This window comes from Passer montanus, unplaced genomic scaffold (assembly GCF_014805655.1).
Source record: "Passer montanus isolate IOZ18808 unplaced genomic scaffold, ASM1480565v1 scaffold19, whole genome shotgun sequence".
NCBI lineage: Eukaryota > Metazoa > Chordata > Aves > Passeriformes > Passeridae > Passer > Passer montanus.
In genome coordinates this window covers 13,969,633-13,986,990 of record NW_024366480.1, presented here as the reverse complement: position 1 = coordinate 13,986,990, position 17,358 = coordinate 13,969,633, and the positions used below count along the sequence as shown (strand labels likewise).

At 41.3% G+C, this 17,358-nt stretch overlaps 1 protein-coding gene across 3 annotated transcripts in view; it reads left to right on the top strand.

The window, feature by feature from the left end:
- Window positions 1-269: 269 nt before the first annotated feature.
- Window positions 270-17,358, top strand: part of ROCK1 (Rho associated coiled-coil containing protein kinase 1) — an 85,134-nt gene continuing 68,045 nt past the window's right edge. The window contains exon 1 of one of the 3 annotated variants that reach the window (XR_005627166.1): window positions 270-1,338. Coding sequence is in view for 2 of the 3 variants with exons in the window: in XM_039706066.1 (XP_039562000.1) it covers window positions 1,246-1,338 (93 nt within the window). In the remaining variant the exon portion in view is untranslated. The remainder of the gene's footprint in view (window positions 1,339-17,358) is intronic. The other 2 variants (XM_039706066.1, XM_039706067.1) reach the window with 2 other exon arrangements.

Below are 17,358 nucleotides of genomic sequence, written 5' to 3'. Positions count from 1 at the left end.
GGAGTCACGGTCCCTGGAGGTATTTAAGGAAAGACTGGATGTGGCACTCAGTGCCCTGGTCTAGTTGACACGGTGGTGTTCGGTCACATGTTGGCTTGGATGGTCTCAGAGGTCTTTTCCATCCTGACCGATTCGGGGACTGTGATTCCTTCCCAGGCGCGCGCCTCCTGCCGCCGTCCCGTCCCGTCCCCGCCCGCACCGGAGCCGTTCCCCCCGCGCATGCGCCCCGCGCCCCGTCCCGACTGTTCAAACAGGAAGGCGGACATGTTGGTGGCTCTCGCAGGTTCCCGTGCAGCCGCCGGACCTCACGCTCTCCCCTCCCCTTAAGCCGCCTCCTTCCCTCCTCCCTTCTCACGCCGCAGCCTCGGGTCGGTCCTGAGGCGGTCCGGGCTGCCGTCCCGTCCGTGAGGCGGAGGAGCGGAGAGGGAGGGGCTGAGCCGGCGTTGGCAGCGGCGGGAGGCAGCGAGGAGGAGGAGAGAGGAAGAAAGATGCTGCTGCGGCCGTTCCGCCGGTGAAGTTACGCGTCCGCCGCCCGCGGGGGCACTCGCCCGGTGCCTTCCTCGCCCCGTGCCCACGGACGGACCGACCCCACGGCGCTGAGACACGCCGTCAAGAGGATTCCCCTAAGTTTTATTTTTCCATCCATTTTTGCCTTGTTGGTGTGGCTGCAGGCTTTTGTCCTTTTTTTTTTTTTTTTCTTTCTTTTCTTTTCTTTTTTTTTTTTTGTTTCCCCTCTTCTGTTGTTTCTTCTGGTTCACCGGAAAGAAAGCCGCGCTCCGGAACCTGGCACCGACCCGCCGGCGCTGCAGCAGCAGGACGAGGAGGAGGGACCGCTACGCTGGAGCCCAGGACGGCTTCCCCGGCTGGGAAAATGGGAATGCTGAGGCGGTGGGGCCCGAGCAGAGGAGGGAGGGAGAGGAAACCTGCTGCTGCGGAGCTCTGAGCATCCCGGGAAGCTGCGTGCGTGCCTGCCTGGAGGAGCGGGGGGAGAAGCAGCCTCGTCCCCCGCCTGCTGCGGGCTCCCCTTGGATTCTCTGCCCCCCTGACGGGGACGTGCCCCAGAGACTTTTGTGATTGAAGGGATCTCGCAGAAGGCGCTTCCTCAGCCTGGTGCAGGCTGTGGTTTCTCTTTTGTGCTCGCCTGTTCCTGGTTTTTGGTGGTTTTTGTTTTTTACTTTATCATTATTATTTTTTTTTAACCTTAACTTTGCTCTGGAATAAGGGAAACTTTTTAACTCCGGAAACATGTCGACGGGAGAAAGTTTTGAGTCTCGGTTTGAGAAAATCGACGTGACTTTGAAGGACCCCAAGTCCGAAGTGAACGTGGACTGTTTGCTGGTGAGTACGGAGCGCCGATGGGCCCCCGCTCACGTCTCCCCGAATTCCTTACCCTGTGGGACCGAATCTCGCTCTCCTGGCTGAGTCACCGCCCTGCTCGGCTCCGTGCTGGTGTTTTGTTTACCCAGCGCTGGGCTCAGGGTGCGTGAGTGCCCGTGTGCCGGGAGCGCGGCTCTTGCCGCCGAGGCGCCGGCCCAGCCCTGCCTCGCTCGCGGCTGTCATCCCTCGCTCCGAGCGCTGTCACTGCGGCGGCGGAGCCTTTGCACAAAGGCGGAATCGGGAGTGCCGCTCCTCTGTGTGAGCCCAGGACGTCAATTGGCTTTGATACCAGTTCTCTCTCCAGCAGCTTTTTTAAAGACTGAGGTCCTCTTATGCTGTGGCTAAGCACTGCAGCGCTGACAGTCGCATACAACACGATTGATAAGCCCTTACAGCTGGGGGCAGGTGTTTAAATGCATTTTAAACTGGTGGTTGTGCGAGGCCTGCTCGCTTGTTGTTTCCCTAATTGATCGTACCTGATAGCTGGGTCTCACCGGTGCTGTCAGTGTTAAAAGTGCATCACAGGAGAGCAAGCCATAACACTTCCTGATGTGAAACCAACTAACGTCATTTGGTAGCTGATCGTCAGAATTGGATGATCTTTTAGTTCTCGTCTAGATCACTTAGTACCGTAGTAAACTGCATGCCAAATACAACCAATTTGTTTGGGATGCATCTGCGTCCTTAGATATGCCTAGAGATGTCCTTAAATAGTACCAAAGTGTAATTTGTGCTTTCTCACTGAAGTAGAGGGCTTATTTTCTTTGGAGCAAGTGATGGAAGTTCTTTAGTGTATTTTTTTCCCTGGCTTTCTGTTGTCAGAGAGAGGAACAAATAAATTGAATTTGTTCCTCGTATGAACTCTGACATTTTGGGGTTGGAAGGGAGGGGAGGTGTGGGGGTGGAGATAGCTCTTAATAGTCATTCTTCATTTTCTGCTGCATGGTTCTTGGCAGAAAGCTTGCTTGAGCATAGGGCGGTGAATAGATTAAAAGAATAATGCAAGAATATGTGCAAGTACACAATATTGTTTACTCTCTTTAACTTATTACAGGTCTCTGAGCTTCTGAAGTGTTGGCAGCTCAAACCTACATCCCTAGATAAAAGCAGAGCCTTGTGGATGCTGCTGTCACAAAGGAAAATAGCGCTGCATCTTCTAGTTAGCCTTCTTCCCTTGATCTGCTTTACCTATCTGTCATCTTAGAACCACAGCCAATGAGGATACCTCTGGTTCTTAGGATATAGTGTGTCAATTTTGGTATCTCGAGACTTATCAGACGTTTTTACAGCCAGGTTCTATTAATAGGTGTCAAGAGTATAAAGTCATCTAAGAGTTCAGGGTTTACATTAACCATGGCTCAGTTTGCTAGTATGTGCTGAAGTGCTGGCTGTTCTATGGGGACCTTCCTGGAATTGGCAGGTATCAGACATGCAGTTGGTAGTATCTTTAACCGTATTCCTTAATCTTATAATCAGTTTAAGGATTTGCCCCATTTCAGTTATCTTAATTGTGATTAGGAGCTAAGCTGTGGTCAGTTTGGGAATGAACTTGCTGGGATGCTTCCTGTCATGCTTGTTGAAAGTTTTAGAACGTGTCTTTGCATTACAGATTTTGAGGTCCTTTGAAATGACAGTTTTTTAGGCAATTTCTTTTAAACTATTATCAATTAAAAAAGAAAATGCTGCTTCTGAGGAAATCACTTGGTAAACTAATTTTATATGTGTTTGGTCAATATATCAGTCTTCCTGCTGGCTGGACATACACTTCGCTTCACTTGTTCTTGGGATCTTTTCTATAGAAGAATTTAAGTATCCTAACATTTTCTAACCGGCTTACATATTTTACACTAGTTTTTAATGTGATGATTCACACTACAAGCATCATTCTTGGCCCAAAGTATTACTTATATATCAAATCCATTAAAATCTGTATGGATATGCTTTTAAGGAAGAAATGCTTCGGTGTAGGTGTAATTGATCTGCATTTGAATACCTTCTGAAATGAACTCCCCATTCTCCTCACTGCAAGTCTCAGTTAAAGAGGGAAATTTGACAGACTTCAGATGTGGTACACTTAACAAGAAAGTTAAATAATACTTTTCTGATCTGACTACATAGAAAAATTCTTTCTAGTAAAACTTAAAAAATCTAAAATATTTTTACCTTTGATTAAGGTTGTGCATTGATGTTCCTTATAACTGCTTTTGACTTTCCTAAGTAACGATGGTAGCTAACTGTGCATGTCTGAGTGGAAATACAGGAATAGCAGATACACACTTCAGCATCTGATATTCTGTATGTGTAGATTTAAAATGCTGGGGTTCATTTAGGTTCAGGGAACATTTTTTTTGGCTGTACAATGGAAAGTCCCAGCAATGCTCTTGGCTTCTCTTAGGATGGTTTTATCCTCTAACTTGGCTTCATTTTTTTCTTCTGCTCTTGTTTTTCTTCCCCATAAGTTTGTACCCTTTGTAGACTAACAGGCAGGACATGGAATAACCTTTAAATCAGATTTGTAGCCATTTTGCATTTCAAACTGTCATGAGCTATGTTCTGTATGCTAGAAAGATTCTAAATTTATATGTGAAGTAGTATGAGAACTCTAAAAGAAGATGGGGGTGGGGCCTGATAGAAAGGAAGATGTGTTACCGTTTCAGGAAGGTGTGGGAGGAGAGTGCTGACAACAGAGCAGAGCAGGCGGAAAAGGCACACCGAGGGCCTTGTAACTTCAATTTACATGCTGCAGGAAGGAAATTCATAAAGCTGAAGTGCAGGAGAGAGATGTGTTTATTTTTCCTGTTTTCTCTTATGCAACTGTAATAAAAAACAGAGTAAGAAAATGAGTTCAAGTTGCAACTGTCTGTAACAAAATTTGGTTTTTTGGGGCTTCCATGCACATGATTTAGTACTAGGCAGGGGAATCACAGATAAACTGTCTTTTTCTTTTTTTGATCAGGCATGAGGAGGCTCAAACCTGATTTAAGTGTACACAGCATCATGTAGTGCATTTTCTCAAAATATTTGGTCCTAGGAGTCCTACTGTCCCCAAAAGATCTAGTAACACTGAAGGCTGTGTCAGAGAGGTGGTCACACTCTGGGGTGGGCAGTGGTCGGATCCTGGTAATTTCCATAGGGGTGCTGAGTAGGCCCAGAGGCAGTGTAAGTGACTAACTATTCTAACTATTAACTGGAGCTCAGTGAGCTTAAACACTGAAAAGCAGTATTCAGTGGGCATCGTTCTACAACAATTTTTGGAACGAACTCGTGTTTTAGTAAATTCTCAGGGTTTATGGGCTTCCAGTTTTTGGAGAGTGGGAGTTAAAGGGTGTAATAAGTGTTTAGGTGTGGGACATTTTGACCTGGAATTGCATATGTTTTTGATTCTAAAATAACTAGCAACTTCGCTTGAAAATGTGTTTTGGTTCTCTCTCTGTTCAGGTAAGTGCTCACGAAGAGTGTTTTCATGGTTTATACAGGCACTTGAGTTATATATATATATATATATTCTCTTTATATATATGTCACAATATAATATTATAATTATTCAGGTACTTAGTTACTTCCATAGTTGATTTTAGAAACTTCACACTTTTGGTGGTCTTAATCTTCAAAAGATGTCAAGTATTTCTTTTGTTGAGCAGTTTGTCTTCAAAATAACTGACAGCAGTAAATACTGCAAATCAAAGCATATCACAAACTTGTTTTATCTGCTCTGAAGAGGTTTCCATTTTTGTTGCACCAGAAATGCTTAGCTACAGAGCTTGATTCACCTGTTTTTCCTAGGCCTGTTTCAGCAGCTAGATGAATTCATGTTCATCTGTCTTGCATAGGAAAAGGCAAGATGATCTCCTCATCTTTGATATTTGGAGTTCTATATATATCTGTTACTAGACATATTTCCCTTCTGTTAAATGTATTAGAAAGCACTTCTGAAGACTTTGTGATTAGGGATTTGGATAACAAAATTTTAAAAAGCAATAAATAAAAAGTAAATACCTGAAGTTACCTGTACTTCAGAGGTATCTATCCAGATAGCTGTTGAAATCATGTTGACTGAAACCACACTAACTCTGCTCTTAAAGTCTGAGTGATTAAATGCTTGAAAAATTTGGTATCTGAAAAGCTTCCTTGTTGCTAATGAAGCTTAGTGTGTGTGTGTGTATATATTTATATTTTCAAGAAACAGAACTTCACAAAGAGTTGCAGATTGTCAGCTTCAGAATTCTTTAAGCTGTCTGAAGCTGGTCCAAAGTAAGGGAGAGTGTTGTGACTGACTCAGTCTCCTTGGACATCTTTCTACCAGTTTTTAGATCCAAGTGGAAGGTCTGCAGTTGTGTTGGGGCAATCACTGCAGACTGGGTGTTGAATAGTGTGAGAGCAGCCCTGTGGAGAAGGATTTGGGGGTTTTACCTGTATTTCTGAGTCATCTGTCAGAAAATGACCTTTTTGACAGCGTCTGTTCGTGTCAGGGCAAGAGCTTTAAATTGAAACGAGCGCAGATTTAGATTGGACATGAGGAAGAAGTTTTTCACTGGGAGGGTGGTGAGGTGCTGGAACAGCTTGCCTAGAGAAGTTGTGGATACACCATCCATGGAAGTGTTCAGGGCTGGATTGAGTGGAGCTTTGAGCAGCCTGATCTAGGGGAAGGTGTCCTTTCCCAAGGCAGGGGTTTGGTACTAGATGATCCTTAAAAAGATCCCTTCTAACCCAAACCATTCCCTGATTTGGTAGTTAGATTCAAAATAAGACTTCTGGCTGACCTAGAAATGCAATTCCATGTCTTCAAGTTACCATATCTGAACTTTATATGCAAAAATAATTACTGTTAATTATTCCTGTTAATTATTAATGTTAATTAACATTATTAATAATGTTATTTAACATTAATGTTATCTACTCATCACTACAGATTATGAAATGTAAAGATTCATGTTAAGTTAATGATAAAACATATCTTGATATGTTAGTCAGAGGTAAAATGCAACTCTAAGTTGGCTTTGAAAATACAGTAATTTGATGGTTTCTTATTTTAGGTTGCATCTCTTAACAAATTTTTAGTATTACATTAGCCATTAGAAATTTAACAGTAGAGTGGAACATGTCAAAATGTTGGCATTTGTTTCATGGTGTATTGTAGGTTTTATGGAGAAATTAATAGTTAACTTAGCCAGTTCTTCTGCTTATAAAACTAGAGGCTGTGTAGGAATGTAATTATTTATTTTTCCTATAAAAAGTTTTAATGAGGAATGATAATAGAAAGTTGATGTTAAGACACGTTTCAACAAGAGGAATAAAACACCCAACTAAGCTATAAATGCTCTTACTAAGTAAAAATATTTGTAAACAATGTCCTTTTCCCTGGCAACTACAGAGTGGTGTTTTTTTTGTTGCTTGAGGGAAGGAAGAGGGAAACACCTGGAATTTGTTTGCTGGACAAATTGAAAATCAACCTGTTGGTCTGTAAATCTTTGAGGACAATGATAGCTTCAGGAGCCACTCATTGAGAACTTAATAAATACTGAGAAGCCCTGTGAGCAGATGATGTTGGTAACCTCACAGTTGCTGTTAGCAGAATTCCCTAGGTCATACTTGAGTACTATATAAAAATAAAAAGCTTTTTAAGGTCTCTTACCAAAGAACACTGAGATGTTTTTCTTGATACAGGATGTTTATCTTGAATTTAAGAGGTCCCAAACCATGTAATTAAAGTCTTTTTTTGGTGGATGTTGCTTGATTTTATTTATCAAAACTCCTTTGTCGTCAAGAAATTGCAGTTCCCAATAGAAATACTGAAAAACTGAACTTATTTATCTGAGAAAAAAACCTGGAGAATGGTTAAAAACTTTTCTGTCTTTGCCTTAATTTGTCCAGTCATTCCATCAGCAATAAAGCCAGAAGGATGATGAGACAATACTGGTAAAACTGCAGGCACTATGCAGGCAGCACCCAGTTATAGCTCAGTTCAAGCAAATGCAAATAACACCCTCTTTTAGCTTCCTTAGCAATCTGCTGAAATTTACGCTCGAATTAATGCCAAGGCACACAGCGTGGACAGCAAACAGGGGGGACAGGGAGCCACATGCAGCAGGAAAACTGTGACCAGGCTCCCTAGGGAAGTGATGGAGTCCCCGTCCCTGGAAGGAGCGTGTAGCTGTGGCACATAGGGACACGGTTTAGTGGTTGTTCTTGGCAGTGCTGGGGAAATGACTGGACTCAATGATCTTATAGGTCTTTTCCAGCCTGAATGATTCTGTGAACAGTGACTGAACAAGTGCTGAAACAGGACGTTTGAGAAGAAGAAAAGCAGTTTGGAGCTTCTCTTGTCCCCGTTGTTTTGCTGTGGGATTGCCTGTGCTGAAGTGTCCAGTCAGCAGGGTAGGAGATGCCTCTGTGGTGTGCCCCTTGAGCAGGGTGTAAGGTGCTGTGGTGCATCTTCAGTTACAGCTGTCTGGAGGCTGTCTAGACGGGCAGGAGCTGCTCAGCTGGGTTGCCTGCCCATGTTGCTAAGGGAGAACCAGCACAGGATCAGCACCAGCTTTTGACTGGAGCAGGGGTCAAAGTCTATTCTGATACTCAAAATCTTGTAAAGGATTGGCTTTCGTTAGCTGAAAGGTTGCCACTCCCTGTCAATATTTATACAATAAAAACTGTCATGGGGACAGTATGTAAGATCTCTTTATTAGTAGGTCCTATTTGCAATCCAACTGCAGATTTCTTTATATTAGCTTCTCTTATGTTTCTTATATGCATTCATTTTTCTGTTTCTCTCATAGAGCTCAGAAATATGTGAAGGTTTGCTTGTTTTTTGTCAGTTGCATGATCTGAGATGATGCAAAGACTTAATGCTTCAAAACCTCTGTAGTAAACACTGCACACGTTAAAGCTTTATTTTGGACTCTAGATTGGAACTACCTAAGAGTGTTTCTAGCTTGAGTGTGTCTGGCCTGCAGAGCTTATAATTGAACTGGAAACACAAAGGGAACACGTCCTTGTTTTTTCTTACAGATCTTCATGAGTCATAATATTCACTTAGAAAAAAATCCTCAAATTCTAATAGTTATGTAAATATTGACTAATTGTGTCTTTATATTTTTTTCTCTAATCTAGTAGAAAGCAGCACAGTACTTGGTGCTGCACTATATTCAGATGTATTAAATGCTAAGGTATGAATATATTGAGGAAAACTTGATGTGAGATATCTACATAGAAAATGCATTAATAGAAGATGGGTGTTTTCTTGTGTAGTCAGTGACTTGACTGCTATGAAAATACTGTTTCTGTGGAGGCTGAGCTTAATTTTTAGCAAATAAATAACAGCCAAAAAAACCCCTGACTACACAAAACTAAGTATGTCATCTGGAGTGTGCTTTTTGAAGAAGAGGAAGCCAGAAGCTTGTCTTGACATCTGGAAATTTCAGCTAGGAAATTTTTTCCCGTTTTGTGGTTGGAGATGTTACATTTTTCAGCAGATGGTTAGTAAAACTTGTATTATAGGCATAATGGTTATTTCCAGTGGGAAAGTGTGAAGGAACAATGGTTCAGGCATTCATCTCCAACTGGCTACTGTTTGATCATTTATTTCTTTTGTCTAAACCAGTTACTTCGGATGGTGATTTGGAAGTCTGCCTTCTTAATTTTTATTACCATGTATTGTGGGAAAGTAGTATGTTGCTGAGTACAAATGCATTTTTTTTTTCACAGAATGTTTGAGGCTGGAAGGAACGTCTAGGGGTCCTTCATCCCCCTACTCTGATAGAGTGACCTACACCAGGTTGCCCAGGAAGGCTTTTGACAACTCTACAACTTCTCTGGGCAACCTGTAATTTTCCCCTTCTCAGAAGAATGCTTTCTCTGTTGAAGCTAAAATCCACCAAAACTAAATAGAAAAGTCATCAGTACTCATTTGTAGAGTTCTGGTCTTCTTGTTTAGTAAATCTGTTTCTAGCCCAAATAATTTTTTGAAAGGTATCTGCCACAGAAGACCAGAAGAACTTTGTGTGGAGGCATTTGTAGATTTGGATATTTTAAACATAAAAATTTGTATCTGAGGGGTCAGTCACTGTAAATTCATAAGCTCATATTTAATTTGTGAATATGGTTGAAACAGATTTTTCTATTGGAGCTAAAAAGAGAGTGATTGCCTTGTTGTGATCTCCAGTTTGCACTCCACTAGTGCCACTTCAGTTTTTCATGATTATGTAGCCTTGTGTTTTCTGTATCTGTGTACACAGATAATTTCCCTCTTTACAGGCAGTGTGGGACGCTGGGTAGGACTTCCTTATTGTCCTGAAATGTGAAAGAATTTTTGATACTGATGTGACAGGAACTGATCTGTCCCTGAGGGACTGGAGAAGAGAAGACTGCCTGTGGAGTTTGCAGGCAGAGTCTTCAGAGGAGAGACTTCAGCTTCAAACTTTGACTTCAGAGAAGCTGAAGTGTAAGGTGTCAGTACAAGCACCGTCTTCCTTGAGTGTGAGATCTGGGAGCTCATTTGGCTACAAGTGTGCAAGTGACTATGTCAGGTAGTTAGGAGGGGAGGAAACCTCTCCAGGCAGGAGCTAACCAAGTAGGAGTGGATGGGGAAGATTCTTCAGGGAGGAGTGAGGTGAGGGTAGGACAGGAGGAGTGAGTGTGTGCTGGTTATACTTGGCCTGTGCTTTTTGCACATGCTAGGTTGTGTGAATAGTGCCAGGCAGGGCATGAAGCTCTGGTTGAAAACAGAGATAATACTCATGCCTCACAATTTTGTGTTGATACTCTGCTCTGTTGTCAGTGTTAGAGGTGGAATCATAGGATTCTCTTCTTTGTTATGAAGTCTGATTATACAAATGTGTTTTTATACTAATCTCTTCTTAGAAAGTAGCTTTGCTTGTAGGCATGGAAAGAATCCTGTCGATATTGAACTGAGAGAATTTATTCTCCTCTTTCAAAGAGGGAAGGTGGTTCTGCCACTTCACTGATGGTTTGTTTATTGCTCTAATACATCTTCTGTGGGTAGCTGTCCTCCTCCTTCAACTTAAATTACTAAGTTCGTTGGCAATTAAACAAACAATTGCCAGCATAACAATGATACAATTTTCGGTGGTCTTGGGACCAGTCAAACCTGCTGTTACATGCTATGTATCCTCTTTTGTGGAAAAATTCAAGGCTGAAAGTGGTGCCAGCCAAGTGGTAGACTATCAAATTTATGATGACTCCCAGCTCAGGGAAAAATGATGTGCATCTGACTCCGTGATATCAGAAGGCTAATTAATTACTTTATTATACTATATTCTACTAGAACTATATTACACTGTATTACACTAACAAGAATTATCTTAAACTGAAGAAGCGTGTGACTGCTGATCAGACTGTCGATACAATTTGGACTTGATAGGTTAATTAACAAAAACAATGTTTACTAGAATTTAATTAAGTAATTACCTTCAGGTAAGTAATATTCTAATGCATTCTACATGTTTAAGAACACAGGAGTAGCAAATGAGATAAGAATTTTTTGGATCATTCTTTTTTTCTGCTTCTCTCTGTTCAGAGGCCATGTGAACACCACAGTAGACTCACTTTTGAAAGAGGGGCTGTTGTTGCCAGCATTTGTAGAGCAAAGATAGTGACGTAAATAAAAAAATTGCCCATAAAGACCTGTGAGTGAAAGCTGAACTGTTGATGTGATTGTGTATTTTATTGTGTTGCTTTTTGTTTGAGCAGTGGGTTTTTTGGTTGGTTGTTTTGGTTTTTCTTTCCAATACACTGAATTTATAATTGGACATGTCATTAATGAGCTAAGCTTTCTCTATAGTGAATAAATCAGTAGGTTTCCTGGAAGAGCCTTTGTCTTCTGTCTTTTACTAAAATGCCCATGGCTATTTTTAGCCTTTTCATACTCCACAAACTGTTTTGTGCATATGGGTTTTGGAAGTAGCATGACCTTAAAGTGTTTGGAGATAGTTTTGACTTGCAAAATCAGGTGGTCAGAGAAATCATCAGAGCTAGTCACAATGTGGTTCTGAGTCAAGCTGTGAAGACTCTTGGTAGGAAAACCATATTTAGGAGAATTCTGGGTTGTTTGTCGAAAGAAAGAAGTTGTAACACAAAGAAGGTCTTGTATCACGTAACTTGCAAGCTCAGAGCTGTTAATTGATTGTGCATGGCAGATTGGATTGGGGTAAGGAAAGGACTAAAAGTCTCTCTCACTCTTGTTCTTGATGACTGGAAGGTCAGAGGAATCTTTGAAGTGTTTTCCTTTTGTTTCTTTTCTGCCCTCAAATGCCTTCCGGCTTTGATAAGAAAGCTTTTGTCCTTCTGAATGCAATGTGTACATAACACTATTATCATTAGTAGTTTGGACTTGGGATTTAAGCAGATACCATATAGAGGCAAAATTGGGGTCTTAGATGCTGGTGCTGCAGGAGCTGCTTTGTGTCTGGGACTGCAGTGACTGTAGGCAGCTCCTCTGTGACTTTCTGCCTTCTGTACAGTTGATTTTTGGTTGGCATCAGGGAATAGATGGGATGTCTGCATTGTTCTTTTCTTTGGTCATCTCCTCTTTGAGCTTCTGGCAAAGAATGGAGTCAGATTAACTTCACCTTCATATAAAGAATAGTTTCTGTCATAGTTCTTCACAAGTTCATGGGAAAGAAAGGTCTGAAACCATGAATTCTAGAGGAGAGAAAAAGGGATTTTGTTTTCTTTTTATATACCCTGTTTCATTGCAATTTGACAAACTCATAGATATGGTCAGGAATAAAAGAAAAGATTTATCAAAACCATTTATTTGGAGGTCGGGAAATTTCTTTCCAAGTTTCTGATGCCCAGTAAGTAGAAGCTTAATTTTTCAGTGTAAGATTCCACCAAAATAGGCAGCTGAAGGTCTTTGTTCAAATCTGGCTATCTTGTGGGAGGTTGACTAGCTCTACCAATGCAGGACATCTTTTGCTTTCTTTCTTGTATGTTTCAACATCAAAAATCTTACCTTATAGTGGTGCTGCATTACTCATATTTGTGGGAGGAAATAACAGTGTTCAGCAAAGATGTATTGTTGAAACAAGTTGAAATCCTAAGTTTTCTTCAGAATGATAATTCCACTTATAGGCCTTTACATGTAATTTAAGAGCAAGTCTTCTGAGCTGATGGGCTAGGAAAAGTGGAAAAAAAAGAAATAGGGTCATGAGTTTTTGAAGAATTACTTTAAAAAGTAATATGATATTTTTACAAAATAAGTTGGGTTTTTTTTTTTCACAGGAGTTGGAATCAACATAACCTCTTTCATGACAATGGAAAAAGACACAATCTTTAACAAGTAACTTGCAATTTAGAGCTAAAACTTATGCTTAAGATTAGATAATTCTCTGTAGATCTTGCTTTCCTTGAATTTCATAATGATAAACAAATGTCTTCCTAGTATAATGAAGTGCAGCTCACAGAAATGAACTGGATGTTTGTTAACTTCCTTTCTACATCCAGAAGAAGGTGGAAGCAGTGTTAGCCATAAGAACACCTGATGAAGTTGGACAAGATAACTGTGTCCTCATCTCTGCAAAATACAAGAATCATGTAGTTTTAAAATTTTTAAATGTCATTATTTTATGTTCTTCAGCCTTCATATAATTTCTGTTTCACTTCTGCAGTAGAAATAAAACCAATAATCATGTTCTGACATGAAAAGGAGAAGCAGCTAATGGGGCAGTCAACAAAAATGATTTTGTCAGTAATGCCAGTCCTGTCAAGTTATAGCCTTGAATTAATTCTTAAACTTGTGCAATGTGTATTTGCCTACCATAAATTAATTATTGACAGTTATAAAAAATAACTTTATCCTTTTGATATTGAGGTTGTGAAAAGTCAATTATTCAATTTAAATTCTTCCTCTTGATTGAGTATTAGTCAAATATCTCTTGAAAAGATAGGAGGTGAAATGAAAATTGGTGTGCCGTGTTATCTCTTGCCTTGGTAAATAAAATATCAACAAATAGAAGCATCAGTGTAGTATCCTTGATATTGTGATACATCTGTCTTTGCTTTTGAATATTTTAAACTGCAGAACATAACAGATTACATTTATGGTGTTGCAGGGGTAGGGTACAAGAACAAAAAACTCCCTTTGTGGAGAAGGAAGTCTTGTCTGTCTCAAAGATAATTACACAAATATGAGGTTTGGAAAACAGGCAGAGAAATTAGTAAGATGATAATTAAAGATGATTTTGGTGTTGGAATTGTTTGTTTGGCCTAATGTGCCTTAAGTTAGGGTTTCCTGATTTCTTCAGTCTTTTTGTGAGACTGTTTTGTATTTCTGTTTCCTGCATCTAAAATAAGGAAGTACTTCCCCCAGCCCCCACAATTTGTGGGTTTGATGGTGTGCAGGCAAGTTACTTTTTGTACTGCTTTTTAGGGGTAGGGAAATTTCACTGGTAGTACCATTAAGTATTTGAAAAGCAGACATCAAGCTACAATGAAGTGTGTCAAACATGAATGGCCAACAAAAACCTCCACAGCAAGACTTAAAGTCAGAAGGAAATTGTGAGTCTGTTTAACATTGCATCTTCACTGATATGTTGCAAACCACTTTTTTGATATAATCCGTTGCTTTCAAATTTTTAAATTATTTTTGTAGAATCACAGAAATACAGAGTTGGAGCCACAAGGATCATCCTGATGATGTTTGCACATTTTACAAACCCCAAGGATCACACCATGTGCCTTAGGGTGTTGTTGGAATGCTTCCTGAACTCTGTCAGGATTGGTGGTGTGGCCAGTTCCCTGGGGAGCCTGTTCCAGTGCCTAACCAGCAGAAATACAGACTTGGAGCCACAAGGATCATCCTGACCTTGCACGTTTTACAAACGCCAAGGATCACACCATGTGCCTTAGGGTGTTGTTGGAATGCTTCTTGAACTCTGTCAGTGTTGGTGGTGTGGCCAGTTCCCTGGGGATCCTGTTCCAGTGCCTAACCACCCTCTGGGTGAAGAACCTTCTCCTGATATCTAACTTAAACGTCCCCTGACATAGCTTCATGCCAGTCTCTTGGGTCCTGTCACTGATCACCAGAGAGAAATCAGTGTCTGCCCCTGCACTTCCTCTCATGAGGATATTACTGCTGCAGTGAGGTCTTCCCTGTCTCCTCTTCTCCAGGATGAGCAAGCCAAGTGATCTCAGCCATTCCTTGTAAAGTCCTGAACTATCTTAGTGGCCCTCCTCTGGATGCTCTCTAATAGCTTTGTATCTTTCTAATTTTGTGGCACCAAGAACTGCCCCCAGCACTCGAGGTGAGGCTGTCCCAGAGCAGAGCAGGACAATCTCCTCCCTTGCCCTGCTGGCAATGCTGTGCCTGATGCCCCCAGAACATGCTTAGCCCTCCTGGCTGCCAGGGCACTGCTGACTTAGGTTCAACTTGCCACTGACCAGGACCCCAAGGTCCCTTCCCACAGCACTCCTTTCCAGCATCTTGTTCTGATTTGTGTGTACATCCAGCGTTGCCCATCCCAGGTGCAGAATCCAGCACTTCTCTTTTGTTTATGGTTTGTGGTTGCCCAGCCCTAAAATTTGTTGGTGTGTCTCTGCAGGGCCTCCCTGCCTTCAAGGGAGTCAACAGGTCTTCCCAATTTAGTATCACTGGAAAATTACTTAATATTCCTTCCACTTGTGCATCCAAGTAATTAATGAAGATGTTGATGAGCACAAGGCCCTGTGGAGGGATTGAGCTCTGCAGAACCCTGTTAGTGTCAGGTCGACAGTCTGATGTCACCCCATTTGCTACAGCTCTTTGTGCCTGACCCGTGAGCCAGTTGCTTGCCTGTCCTGTGGTGTGTTTATCCAGCTGAATGCTGGACATTTCATCTGGTAGGACACTGTGAGACAGTACTGAAAGCTTTACTGAAATCCCAAAAGATTGGATCAGCTGGCTTCCCTTGGTACCTAGGTGGGTTACCTTGTCATTAGAGGGAATTAAGTTTGTCGAGCAGGGCTTTCCCCTCATGAGCCCATACTGATGGTGACTGATGACTGCATTGTCCTTCAGGTGTTTTTCCATATCTCCCCAAATAAGCTTTTCTGTAATAGTCATTGAAGTGACATTGATAGGCCTGTAGTTTCCAGGTCATCCTTCTTGCCCTTCTTAAATTGGGACAATGTTTACCAGCTTCCAGTCAGCTGGAACCTCTCTAGATTCCCAAAATCATTAAAAAAATCATTGAGAGGGTTATTCTTTTGAGTTAGAGCTGTATTTTTCTTAAGTTCCAGGTGTTCCTACAGACAAATAGGGAAAACTGATTTACATGGGCATGGGCTTGCAACTGCAAAATACTTTTTTTGTCTAAAAAAAAAATTCTCTGCATGCTAATGCATATTATTACATGAACCTAGAAATTACTGTTCTTCAATATAATAAGTAAATTTTTACAATACATTAGCTTTTTAGTAGCATATTCATAATGTTCATCACTCTTTTTGCATTGAACGTGTGATAGAGAATTACTGTATTTTTAGGGGGAAAATTGTATACAAAGAGGAGCTTAATGAAATGTGATGCTTTCAATGGAAAAATGTCAGCCCTGGCTGTTTGAACTGTGTTGTGCATTTATATGAAGCAGTTAAAATGAAGATATGTGCATTTTAAGTTGCACTTAAACTGCAGTGTCCAGTGCTCAGCTGATAATAGTCAATAGTATAAAGGGAGATTCTTCCTGTTTGCCATAGTTTCCAGTGGTGTAATCACTGGAGGAAAGGGGGGAGACACTAAAATGTTCCATTGGCCTAAGCAGTTTGAGAGTTGTAATAAATAAAGTTTATTAGTTCTCTGAAATAATTTTCCTTCTTGTTAGCCTCACATACCGAGTAGGTAGTGGTTTTGTACCTTAATGAATTCATATATAACTATTGCTTGCTTTTTAAATCTGAAGATGTGCTTAACAGTTTTCCAGGAAAGCCTTTCTGTGAAAAGCTTCACTGATCATTCCAGATCACAATTAAATTAATGAATTGGATGGAAAGAAATTTATGTTCAGTACCTTCACAGACTTTTATACACATGTATACACACTATTTGTAATGAAAAATATGAAATCATTACATTCATTTTCCTTTAAAAAAATCTGCAAATTCAGTTGAAGTACTCTAAGCTTCAGAAAAACTGAGAGGAGTGTTTGCTTTCAACACTGTGCAATTATAATTTTCTCCTCTAGGTTTTGTTAGAAAGAAACTCTGATGAGAATGTTTCTGTATAGTGAATGGTGACACCAAAATGGCACAAGGAATAATTAAATTTTGCCAATATAGAGTGAGTTAATTTTGGTGAGACATCAAATATGTATTATTTTAAAAATATATCAGAACTTGTGGTGGTCAGTAGGTTTTACTCAGGCTTGCATCCTGTCACAAGTGGGGTCTTCCAGGGTGGATGCTGGGCCTAATGCTGTCCAGTGTCTTCCTGCATGACCTGGGTGGTGGCATTGAAAGTACCCTCAGTAAATTTGCTGATGACACTGAACTGAGTAGTGAGGAGACCTTTTAAAAGGAAGAGACATTTTACAGACAGGCTGGAAGAGTGGGCAAGCAAGAGCAGTATGAAGTTTAATGAAGTCAAACAGTGTCTTCCATCTGGGATGACACAACCAAAGAGCCTGGTCCAGGCTGGGATCTGGTGTGAGGTTGGGAGCAGCCTTGCTGACATTGGGGCCCCACTGGACAACAAGGTGGGCATGAGTCAGCAGAGCACGGCTGCAGCAGCAAGGGCAGATTGGATCCTGGGCTGCATCTACGGTGGGGTCAGTAGCACAGTTGGAGATGTGATCATTCCACTCAGTGCTGGTAAGGCCACCTCTGTAGGGAGGTGTCCAGTTCTTGTTCCTGCAATTCAGGGAGGGTCACAGAGGTGATTCAGAGGGCTGGAGCTCTTGGTTTGTGAGGGAAAAGTGAAGGTGTTCCCCCAGAGAAAGCTTGGGGTACCTCATCATGGTGTTCCAGTGCTAAAAGGACAGCCACAAAGAAGAT